At 34.8% G+C, this 12,878-nt stretch overlaps 1 protein-coding gene across 6 annotated transcripts in view; it reads right to left on the reverse strand.

Moving 5' to 3' along the window:
- CNOT4 (CCR4-NOT transcription complex subunit 4) overlaps nucleotides 1–12,878 on the reverse strand; it is a 152,064-nt gene that overhangs the window by 16,913 nt on the left and 122,273 nt on the right. The window contains exon 11 of one of the 6 annotated variants that reach the window (XM_040259946.1): nucleotides 3,125–8,175. The exons of 4 other annotated variants lie outside the window; for them this stretch is intronic. In XM_040259946.1, the coding sequence (XP_040115880.1) occupies nucleotides 8,075–8,175 (101 nt within the window). In that variant the 3' untranslated portion in view covers nucleotides 3,125–8,074. Of the gene's footprint in view, nucleotides 1–3,124; nucleotides 8,176–12,878 lie in introns of those variants that run through there. One more of the 6 variants, XM_040259947.1, reaches the window with a different exon arrangement.

A 12,878-nucleotide genomic window follows, 5' to 3' on the forward strand; every position in this document is an offset into this window, starting at 1 on the left:
TACAGTCCTTGGGAAGAGATCTCACCATATTAGGAAACAGCACTAGGCTATAAAAGTTGATTGCAGTCGGCATCCCTGCGTTTCTTCTTGGAGACGATGATGGCATTATCAACTTTAAATCCTTGTGGAGCTTCCCCTCTTTTTCATTATGCTGAAAACAACAACCTCCTTGATTGGAAAAAAAATCAGCAGATATGCTATCATTTTACACGGTGTAGCATACAGTAGCTCTTCAGAGATGAATCTGAGATCACCCCTTTGGTGTGGGTGCAGTACATCTTGGTGCCATTACTGTAAGAATTTTTTTTCATTCTGTAGTATTAGAGTTACCAGCAGTCTAGTGGTCATGCAGGTTGATACTTAAATGCTCTTTGGCACTGCAGAAAAATTCTGGGTAAATTTAGTTCCACCTCTGTTTTACTCTTTATTTCGGTTCTGACATCTGTATTTAAGTCACATTAAGAGTACCTGTGAAGTTTCGATCTCCCCCCATTAAATTTACTCCATGATCACTAGGAAACATTTAACACAAGGCTGTTTTAACAACTTACAGGGTCTGTAATAACAGTTGCCAACAGATGGACAATCTGAATGCCTTAAATTCATTATTTGCACTGATATTCACAGTTGAAAGCCTTCGACTTGTGAGAACTATAATAAACTATAAGACACAATGAAGTTTAGAGAAATGTTCTGAATCTTGAAGTTTTCTTCTTGAATTACATACACTCACATTACGAGTACCTGTGAAGTTTCTATCTCCCTGCACTAAAGTTACTCCAAGATCACTAGGCCACATACAACACAAGGCTGTTTTAACAACTTAAAGGGTCTATAATAACAGTTGCCAACAGATGGACAATCTGAACAATTTAAATTCATTATTTGCACTGATATTGACAGTTGAAAGCCCTTGACTTGTGAGAACTACTATAATAAACTGTAGGACACAATGAAGTTTAAAGAAGAGAGATGTTCTGAATCTTAAAGTTTTCTTCTCCTTGAATTACATATACGAAAGGTGAGGGCTAACAAAACTTTCAACTGTTGTTAGAATGTGATTGTGGGCAAACCACAATCCTTCTGAGCCTTGTTTAATAAATATCATTATTGTTATTTGGTCTTCAAAAGAAGGATCATTAAAGGCTATGTTATATGTTTCACAGCTCTGAAGTTTTAGGACTGTATAATAAAACATCTTTTTCTTCTTTTTATCCTTTCCTTAGGTTTTCCTAAAGAGTATATGGGATGGATATGTTCAGTAGTGGAAGTGAAAACTGATGAGGCAAAGCTATGAAAATATTTGTTCAGATAAAGCATAACCAGGGGTGAAGTAGGCACCTATATTGTAACCTTGCTGCCCGTGAACAGGACTTTAATTCCCATTAAGAAAAAAAAAGAAAAAAACTTTAGAGAAGGACGGAATATGAATACAGCTCTTATCCTAAATGCAAGAACTAATGAGAACACAGAAGGAGTAAATACACGAAAAGTCACAGGGAGATGGCCTGAGACGTTTTCCTCTGCCATATTCACTAAGTAGAGGATTTAAATGAAAATTACTATATATAAGTCAATGTACATGCACACATACCCACTCAATCTCACCCCAGACACAGAGCGAGGCTTCCTTGCTAAGGAAGCCTTCTTTTCTGTAATGTACTAGTCAAATGTCATGAAGACAGAAAATTACCACTTAAGAACTAACTACTCAGACAGTTACTTTAAACATTTTTACCTGAGTCTAGATGCAGCTATTACCACACAGCCCCAACAAGGATGGGCCAAATTTCTCACAGCCAGAGTGGGTTATTTATTCAATTTTAACATTAAGATAATTAAAGAACAGTCCTACTAGGCCACCAAATTGTACCCTTTAAAGTAGTTAATTGTATGTTATGTGAATTTCAACTTAAAAATAAAGGTACTGTGTTCTTTAAAGGCTTTATAAATTATATGGAAGGGAAAAAAAGCTTTGAGGCTGTTGCTTATAACACAGCACAATAGTAGGTCTTAGGACCAACCAGGAACTGCAACAGCAAACTGTTCAAAGCACAGTATGTTCTTAGGGGTTGGGTTGGAGCTTCCAGGAACCTTAAAGATAATCATAAAATGTGAAGCTGGCTAAGAACAAAGTGAAGTCAATAGCTGCTTTATGAAGTCTGGTGTGAAGGAACCTGAAGAAAATGGATTGGCTCTCAAGTACAGTAATTTCCATCTGGTTCATGGAATTTCTAGGTACTTCAGTCTAATTCTCAAGTAGCTTATACTGCGTAGTCCTGCCTTCAATTCTAGGTACCAATAGGTGTAAACCATATTTTTATATAACTCAAACTTAGGGTAGACTCTCCAAAGCTCCAAGCTACCAGACTCTTCACATGCACCTACTTCCTCTGTCTAAACCTTTTGCATCATAAGTAACACACCCCCTGGGGATACCTACCCCGTCCAATCTCATCTCTGGCTTTCCCCAGGCCTTCCCTTGTTCTACGTGTTCACATCTTCCTACTGTGCTTTGAGGAAGCAATGTTCCCTCCACTGTGGGATGTTATCTTCTGGATCGCCTTCAACTTATAGGAAACATGATTTAGGATTCCTCTGGTAATACCATGCTTTCTACAATTCTCTCTCACACAGTCTGACTTCCTACTCTCAATAAAAGGACTAGAGGGAAAGCTGAGCCAGTAAAGACCACAGGGGTAATGAAAGCTTGCCTCCTTTCCAACCTCCAGCCCTAATGTTAGACATCTATCTACAATCCTTTTTCTGGTTCTCACTTGTCATGTAGTGTTGAGTGGTCATCACACTGACTAGTCTCCTAATCTGTCCTTCTCTTAACAATACTATACTGGTTCTTTGTCTTCATCAACATATAAAATCAATGAACTCTGGATCAAAAGATTACATCATCAGTTTTACCTTCTTAATTATCTTTGTGTTCTTTTTTCTTCACCTTCTAAACAAACTCTCATATATGCTTTGTCCACTCCTGTTGAATCATCACAACATACAAAACTATACATATCTGACTCTTAAATTTGATCCTTATTTTGACTCAATTCTTAAATTTCTTTCTGATGAATTTCTAGGCTTACTCTCACAGACTTATTTCTTTCTCTCCCTCTTTTTTAAAAAAAAAAGGTCCCAACTCCACTCTTGCACCCCCATTTTCTCACGATATGCATCTAAGAATTACTCATATGACACCTTCATCTAATCTCATTTTCTCTAATCTCATCTTCTTTTGCCTAGATTTTCATATTGTTTTTTTACAAATAACAAAGGAAGATATACCCCATCTCGATTAAGTTAAGTTATAACCTAATCTCATCTCAGGGGTGTATCTCTTCTGAACACCTACAGAAATCTTTCACTCCACTGGTCAGCCTATCTTCTCTTCCATACTATGCATGCTGTTCTCTCACTCGACTCTGTAAACTCTGTGTTAAATACTCAGCTCCCTTATCTTAGAGCAACGCCTTCTGAGATCTATGACCCATCTAGCTGGCATCTTGTTCTTCCCCTCCCCTTTGTTGCCAAGTATCTTTAGCCAACGACTGCTGCCTCTACATCCCTGACATTTCCTCATGAATCCTAGAAATCTGCCCTTCCATCTGTATCTTTTTATGAAAGTAGAATTTTTAAAGATCACTAGAGACATGGCCAAACCCAAAGGGCTTTCCCTGAATCTCATTCTGACTTCTAATTCATAATTTCTTCTGCAATCCTACTAGTATTACTATTTGTGTCCAGGCCATCTTATTATCACTGCTCAGCAATGACATACAGGAACTACTTTCTAACTGGTACTAATTTCCAGCAAATGTATTAATCTTCTTATAATGCTGCAATCAAGTTACATCTTTGCCAAAGAACACGTAGTTCTCTACCACTGACCACATCCACATCAAGACTAAACTCTTCTTCCTAGTTATCAAGGCTTTTGCACATTCACCTCACCTTCCTACATGATCTGTAATACCTCAGACAAGTCCATCTCCTTACTATCCTCTCCTGACCCTTCAAAGACCATGCTAATCTCCATCCTCAATTTTTCATTCAATCTGTTCCCTTTACTGTATTTTCCAATTCCATCATTTAATTTCAAGCCATCTTTCAAAAGCAAAAGTCAGACATTTCCTATGAAGCCTTTCTCCAAATCTGTCTGAATAACTTCTCTAAATCCCATTTTTACTTCTGTATCAGCAAAGTGTCTAACTGGCTCACTCAGCAATTCATGTGTGACCATTCAGCACAAGGAGACAACATAGTAGATATTCAGATAAAAAGACTGAGAGGAGAAAGACACAGCACCAACAGCAGAAGAACTAGCTTGAAACCAGATAAATGACTTAGTTATATTTTATAGAAAAAGACATATATATCGTCATTTTGCAGTATCACCTCTTTTAAAGAAAAAAAAATTTTTTTAAGTTATTGTGCTCTCAACTGTATGATATGCACCTCTTAAGCAGATATGGGAAAGCTTCATCATCAAATAAACCAAAGAATCCAAAACCTTACAACTCAATATAGGATAAAATGTCCTCTCATTTTTACATATGCACACGTAACTTGGTGGTCTTCATTTTGTGAGTTTCAATAAACCTGCAATTCGTTCCTTGCTCTTGACTCTCTGAGGTAATGCCTCTGTATGAGTAGCTCCCTATGTACCTGTATTACAGCAGAAGAGAGCTCTGTCAGTCTTGAAGGTGCTTGGAATACTGTACAAATAGGAGCCATGTCAGTAAAAATGTGCACACAATGCAATGAAGCTTTCTTTAGAAGAATATATATATATATATATAGGAATCTATACTTAACTACCACAACACTAAATACATGAGTATATGCCCACGACTGAGCAATACTTCAATTAGAATAATGAATGTATGTCTCCCCTGTTAAAATTTTTTTCACTCTCTCTAAATTATCATGTATTTCAAAATTTCAAGTATCAGTATTCAATATCCTTTGTTGCCCTGTCAAAGCAATGAATAATGAAATGAGTGGACTACTATGGCTGTTCTTATAGTTAAAATATATCAAGAGGTGACCCTATAGAAATAATTGAACTAAAATTGTCACAAGACTGTTATCCTTGATAATATATAATGGGATCTATACTTTATTTAACTGGTATCCATCAAGATCTACCTCGAGCCACTAAACAGAACAGGCACTTAAATATTTAATTAATGCTCTGCTGAAATAAGAGGAGAGTATACAAAAGTACCACCTGTAAAAACAAAATGCAACAGGAGAATAAAAAGGAAAGTATTATTAATCAGAAAATATTTCCTAATGGAATCTTTAAGAAAATAAAAAGAGGCACTTGACATTCATCATATGATCAAAATTATTGAGTCCAGGTCTATATCCTCCAGTGGCACTAAGAAGTGATGCTCTAAATGTTTTTTTAACATTTTCTCCCACTTCAGCTGGGGGGGGAGATGGGTCACCAAATGCTTTGACAAGTCTAGTAACTGAATATTCTGCCCCCCTCCAAAAAAATGAATATCTGTACACACATACAACTCATAAGCACGTCCAAGGAGTTTTGTACTCCAGGTTAAACATTTTTGATTTAAGGAAAAGACTAGTCACTTTTGAAAAGTTAAGGATATAAAAGCATATAAAGTTTCCCTTGTGCATGACATATCAATCATGCAAAGAATTTATCAAAAACTAATCTGAGGTTTTTAGAATTTCTCATTCTTTACCATCACTTGGCTTCATCAATTTACTTGCTATGTGAAGCAGTACTTTCTTGTATGTGTTGTGTAATTTCTTCTGAGTTTTAGTATAATCAATTTAGACTGATTTTAGGACTTCACTTTAAAAAACCACAACATACATAAAAGTAAGCAAAACAGTGAAGCTTAATTTTTTAGGCTTACAAAGTCTCAGATTTATAAAGTTACTTAAATGATCATCTTTCATCCACATGAAAATATCTAAGTTGAAGCCTAATTACCCAAGAAAGCATTTTTCTGTTTACAGTGTGTATGTATAAGGTGGCACAGGAGGGGAAGAAGGCAGGAAGACAGTTCTGGGCTCTAGCAAGTCAGATAAATTCTGACAGTTTTGTGGCAATGGCCAGGAATGAGAAAGGAGAGAAAGCTACCACAGGAGAGAAGCCTTGTTTTAACAGGTGTATTTCTCAACACAAAGAAGAAAGTAAATGAGAGCTAACCACCTCTTATGTTTTCATAAGAAGATTCAAGCAATGAAAGGCTTGGCTCTGAAGGCTGGAGAAAACTATGCACTAGGTCAGCCCTAGCAGGGAACCCGAGTTTGTCCACAAGGCCCAGGAGCCTCAGCACCACAGGAGGCATTAAGTGGATGTCTTGGCCTCTTACAGCAAAAATGAAACCACAGTCAACACATACTAAAAGGCTTCATATTCAACACATACTAAAAGGCTTCTAACGAATTTATAGTATTTTGTTTGTATTTGCTAAATTTCTTACAATGTTGTCCTAAAGTCACTCCTAAATCAAAAGCTGAGATTGTCATGTATGCAGAAATTTTACAATAATAATTTAAATGGCTAGACAGTTGTTTCTATACTCTCAGCTAACCAAATTGAAGAATATCTAAGAATGGATTTTATTTACCCCCTATACTTCAGGACAAAGCCATTTAATTTGTGTATTTTGTTTAATGGAAAGTTATTAGACTTTACATAGAGAGGTAACCCTGAAAATTCCAACTCCAACATGATATTAGTATCAGTTCCTAGTAAGGTGTTTCATTATTATTATCATCATTATTATTTTAAATCTTTAGGTTTCCTTTTTTGTTATTCATGATACTCTTTTAATATTTTTTAATTAAGGCATATCTTTTATATCACAATTGTCCTTTGAAAATCCCAAGAGGAAATCTGACTTTCCCTTTTCTTCCCAGATGCTTAATTTAGGCAGAACAGTCATGTTTTCTGAACCAGCTTTGTCTAATACTGAGTACTGAACTCAGCTTATTTCTTTCATTATCAGCTTTAAAACTATTTCAAGAAATTGTTTATTATCCAAAAAAATCACTTCACATTATATCCTAATAAAGTACACCACTATTCTCTGTGATTAAAATTACCTATGACAACTTACGTGGCCTAATTTTAGAGGATCCCCAATCTCTTCTCTTCCTCCTTAGTCTCATTCTGGTCAGGAACTTGTAATATAGTTTTATTATCACATTTCAATTGTGAAACAATGAAATTTCCAAACAAATATCTCACAGAACTACCCATTTTTTCAATAAAAGTTTTACACTACTATGGTTGCTTCTCACATACAATATTTACCCCATATTCAAGTTTCTGATAAATCAATTTTAAGTTGAAATTCTGTTTCTGAGGCATTTCCTGGTATACTAGGCAGTGCATTAGGATAGAGATTATATTGCATTTAGTCTATAATAATTATCTCTTAAGCGTCTCTATATAATTAACAACCATTCAAAAAGAAAGTGCAAATGTGCAAATGAGAAAGAACAAAACAGTTTCTAAACAGGTAATGCATAATATAGGACATAAATCCATACAACTACAAACAATTGCTGATAACATCCTTCTGGGCATTAAATGACACCATCAATTTTGTTTTATATGTATTCTTTCTTCTCAAGTATTCAAAGAATGCAATAGACATTATCTTCTTAATTTCCAAATTTCTCATGAATATATTAGGATATTACCATTTTTTCACAAGTCAGAAAACAAGGAACTACCATTATCTTTGAATATTTTCAACAATAGAGCCAAAGTAACAATTCTAGCTAATCTCATCTGGGATCTTAATTAGTACTACAAGTTTATTTGTGTGAGTTAAAAAATAGTATCACTCATGAGAAACAATGCCAAAATTATTATGCTAATAAATTGTGTTAAAGGCCTAATGAAATACTTTAGCAGCTATATGAGGTAACACACTAGTTGTAGGCATGAGGAACGTTTATGTTGGCTCTTTTGGGTGTATACATTAAATGCAAAATCAGAAAGGAATCATGCAAAAATCCGGTTGCCCATGCAAGCACCCCAGAGTCTAATCCTCTCCTTTCAGTTCTGTTGTCAGGCCACAGTAGTGTGGAGACTTGTAGGCCGCTGTCCTTGTTGTAATGAATGGGAAGAGGCTGACAGTGGCATGGTCGAAACCTTCACCTCTTCTTCCCCTGTGGAAAAGTCAGTCATGGTCTAGTTATGGGTGACTAGATTTGTTAACAGTCCCTTTAAAAATGATTTCAATATTTGGAATACTGATACATATATAAAATACATGCTTAATGGCTGGAATGCGGGTGTGAAACAAGACATGAATTGTAAAATATAAACTTATCAAGTACCTAGAAAGTAGTTACACTCTAATCACACCCTTAAATTTAATACTATGTCAGATTTAAGAACAAACAATAGATTCAGAATTATAAATATACAAGAAGGAAAAAAAGAGACCAGGAAAGCCATTCTTTTCCAAGCCAATTGGACCTTTTATATAGACACTCCTAACAGTAAGTAGTATTTTGTGGAAAAAAAAAAAATTGAAACTAAATTCACAGAAGTGAAAATGTGAGTTTTGTAAAGGGCAAAATGACAAATCCATGTTTTAAAAGCAGTCATTATATTTAGAAAAAAGAAATAAAAAGATACAAATATTAGTTTAGCAAATTACCATATAGCATCTGAAAATTCAAGATACACTTTTGAAATAATGAGAAAATAGTAAAATGCTAACAATACAATGATCCAATTGACTGAAAGTAAGATGACTACTTCTAGGTCAAAGAACTATACATGAAATGAGATCAGTTCTCTCAATTATAATTGATAATGACTACAAGTGACTTGTTTCATCAAGTCACTGTCAAAACAGTGAATTCAGAAACAAAGAATTTTCTTTAAATGCCCTCTCTCAAGTAAAATTTGAATAAACAAAAACATGAACAAAAATCTAAACCTGAACAGTTTCAAATATTTTTCTAGGTATATTTTGAAAGAACAATGCTCACAGACTTAGACTATTATTTGTTTCCCAAATAGTTTTTAGCTCTATAGAATAAAAACATCCTGGAAGAAAGTTCTTTGAAAAACAAATCTGCAAAGTTACACTTGGAAAGATAGTTTAAGGGATACCATGAAGAAAAAGACTGTGTCTTTAGAACAGGTTATTTCATAGTTTTTCAGTAAATTGGCAAATATTCTATAAACCCCAAATAAATAGCAAGAAGGCTGTGTAAAAGAAATTTTAGAGTTCTTGGTGAGGACATCGTACTCCTAAGAACTAAGCAAGAGATTAATTTTCATCAAGTCAATGAAATGCATTCTATTTTGTAACTGCAGGTTATATTCCTGAGCTGGGCCAATTGTCTCATGAATAGATAAAAAAGGGACCTCCCAAGAGTGTGAGAGCAAAAATCAATTACTATGGGAAGAAAGCCAAGTTAAAGTAAATGCCAGTAATCAATACTGTAGTGAGAAACATTTCAGTTACTGAATCTGAGACCTGAGTTCCTATCTTAAATCTACTACTAACTGAATGTGTGACTTCAAAATTCTTTAACCTTTTCAAAAAACAGCTTTGCCATTCCTAAAATGAAGGAGTTGAACAGGCAGGTCATTTTTTGGCAAAGGAAAAGTTATTTTTTAAAACAAAAGCACATGGTTCCAATAACAAAGACGATTTGAATGGACTTCACCATTATTGGTTACTAATCCAAGTTTTCCCTCAAGAATATTTATTCCAAAAATCCTTCTCCATTTAGAAAACTGGATATGCAGCCAAGAAAATGCTGCTAGAAAGATTTCACTTACGGAAATAACTAATTTTCAACATTTAAAAAAATGTTTTCAATTAGGCAGAGGAAATGGAAACCATGTTTATGTCAAACCTCTGGCAACTGTCATTCCCATGATAGATTTCAGATATATCAATTTTTAATAATTAACTGAAACAAACCAAAACTTAAAATTTAAATACAAATGTATAATAAACACAGACATTTGTAAGATACAAAGGTGACTATTTACTCCTAACTAAAAGTCAGAAACCCCATCTTGCTCTACGTATCTAAAGAATAAATATACATGATTTTTCCAGTACTGAATACTATCTAAGCATATCTTAAGTGGCAGACCTTGCTGAAACATATGTACTCTCCTTTATGAAGCTCTTAACAGTTACCCTGTGTAAGAAACCATGATATTCACTGCAGAAAATAGAGTTAAACCTTTTTCAACAGTTCAACTCAAGTACAGCTGAGTTACAACTAGGGGTGGAAGGCAGATATTGCCTACATATTAAATTGCTTCAAATAATTTACAGTTAAGATGTACACAGTTTTCCAGAATTTTAGGTTGTCACTTCTAATTGTTACTGCAAAACCTCAATCATCTGGCTACAATTATAAAACTATTCTGTTTTCAGGCTTCGCACATTCAGCATCCTGAGGTATTTGCCAAATATATATAGGCCATGGAAGGGTTCTGTATAACTCCTGATATCAATTTTAAATATTTTGGTACATTAACACTAAAATTTCTTTAGCCATGGGAACCTTAAGAGTTCTCTAAAAATAAGCTTAATTATAAGTCACCACTTAAATACCAAGCTAGTATGCACAGTCAAGAAACTGAAATAACAAACTCTCCCCACCTCCCAGAAAATAGAACAATGATTCAGAATCTATGGTCGGTGACTTCATTCTTAGAATGTCTGGGGAAAAAAGAGTATTTTATGCTCTATGGTTGAGTATATGCTAAAAGAAAAGAAAAACCCATGAAGATAGCATCATGATTTAATGCCACATTTTTCTTCATAAAGTATCTATTCTAGATGAAGATTTCAAATGACTAACACGAGGTCAACTACCTTCAAAAATCAGTGATTACTCATCACCCCTGTGGCATTTCTGGAATATCTACCAGCTTAAAAAATATTTGGTTTAAAACTGCTCTTTTTACACTAATGGACAATATGATAACTATGAAATCAGAAGAACATATAATTTTTGAGGATGGTCACATAATAAGTCAAATGAAAGTACACAATGAAGACAGCTAAGAACTAGAGTTCTACAAAGGCATCCTCCTTCCTATCATATCAAGCCCACGCTGTTCTGCCTCCCTGACCGAGCTCCCCATCCTCTCATCCACTCTCCAAAACACATGAAGCACCTCCTGGTACAGAAGGTAGTTCTACTGTTTCTTAATGTAATGGCACACTAAATTTTGCCTCTATGCCTTTATTTGGGAGTTTCTACCAACACAAAAGGTCTTGCCCTTTCCCTCCTGCTAACCCAAATCCAGGATACAGATCAAGTCCTAATTCTTCAATGATGCTTCCCCAACAATTTATAGGCTCCACTGATGTGTCTTGCATTCCAGCATCAAATAGTTACCACCTTCATACACAGTCTTATTTCATCTTGTCAACTACACTATACAGTATCTGGAAATAATATCTGCATTTTAAAGTTTTTCTGCATTATCCACATGGCCTAGTTCACTGTTGGGCAGATACCCAAATATTCATAGTAATTGGTCTAATATTCTATTGTTAAATGTTTAGAATATTTAGGGGAAATTTTTGGTGTTATAATGTTATGAGATGCACTACTAGTAATTTAAATTCCATACTTCTAAATGATTGAAACAAAGGAAAACAGAACAAAATTATATTCTAATATATTGTCTTTGAAAAAAATGAGTACCAGGAACTGAACACTTAGTATTTCTTAAGTGAATATCATGTAGAAGAGGATTGAAAAACGTCACTCTAAATTACTTACTAACTACCATAATCAAATGAACAAATATCACAAGTCCCACCACTGTGCAAACTACTACATTAGGTGCTATCATAGTGGTGGTGGTTTAGTTGCTAAGTCATGTCTGATCTTTGCAACCCCATGGATGGGGGACCACCAGGCTCCTCTGTCCATAGGATTTTCCAGGCAAGAATACTGGAGTGGGTTGCCATTTCCTTCTCCAGGGGATCTTCCTAACCCAGGGATTGAACCTGGGTCTCCTGCACTGCAGGCAGATTCTTTAACAACTGAGCTACAGACCCCATGTGCTATCTCACTCATGGGTAAATTAACTTGACTGTATCAAAAGCCACACAACACACTCTCTTAACCTACCTACTTGTCTTGAAATTCAAATACTATAGTCACAAAGAGAATAGAACCAAAGAATTTTGATGGATCTCTGAAAATTTATCAACCTTGCTAAAAACAAGAGAACAAATGTCTTGCTGGTGATAGCACATTATTACAATAATACTGTGCCATGCCATATCACAAAGGCTAAGACAAGGGATAAAAATAAATTTTGTGAGTTATGTAACAGAGTGAAGAACTATTTTATTCTACTTGATTCTCTTCAGAATCAAGAGAAAACAAACTCTTTCAACAGTCATATATAAAGCCCAAATCAAACTTTGAAAAACTATTAATAAGAAAGATTCCTTTAAATATAGAAGTCACTTGATCTAAAAAATATCATATGAGACCTTAAAAGCCAAAAGTTCTGAAACCTTCAAGGGTAACAGTACAAAATCAGAAATATTCTGGCGTCACTTATAGGAATCTAATATTTACCCCAGAAACAAAAACATGACAGACCAAAAGGAAAAAAATCTCTCCTTGAACAATTTTTCACAGAAAGTATAATTATGCACATATGATATGTCTGTGAAAATTAAGAGTTCCCAAATATTATGTCCTTTATTATATAAGCAGAGTTTTGATGTGAGTGTGTGTCTATCAGTCAAAATAAATTGTGAGAAGGAGTTAAGAGGGTGGCTTTATCCCTCATGCTCTCACTGATTATCATCTCTAAAATTTTTTTTTGAACCAGTTTACTTTTAGAATGTATA

This window comes from Oryx dammah, unplaced genomic scaffold (genome assembly GCF_014754425.2).
Source record: "Oryx dammah isolate SB20612 unplaced genomic scaffold, SCBI_Odam_1.1 HiC_scaffold_18, whole genome shotgun sequence".
Taxonomy (NCBI): domain Eukaryota; kingdom Metazoa; phylum Chordata; class Mammalia; order Artiodactyla; family Bovidae; genus Oryx; species Oryx dammah.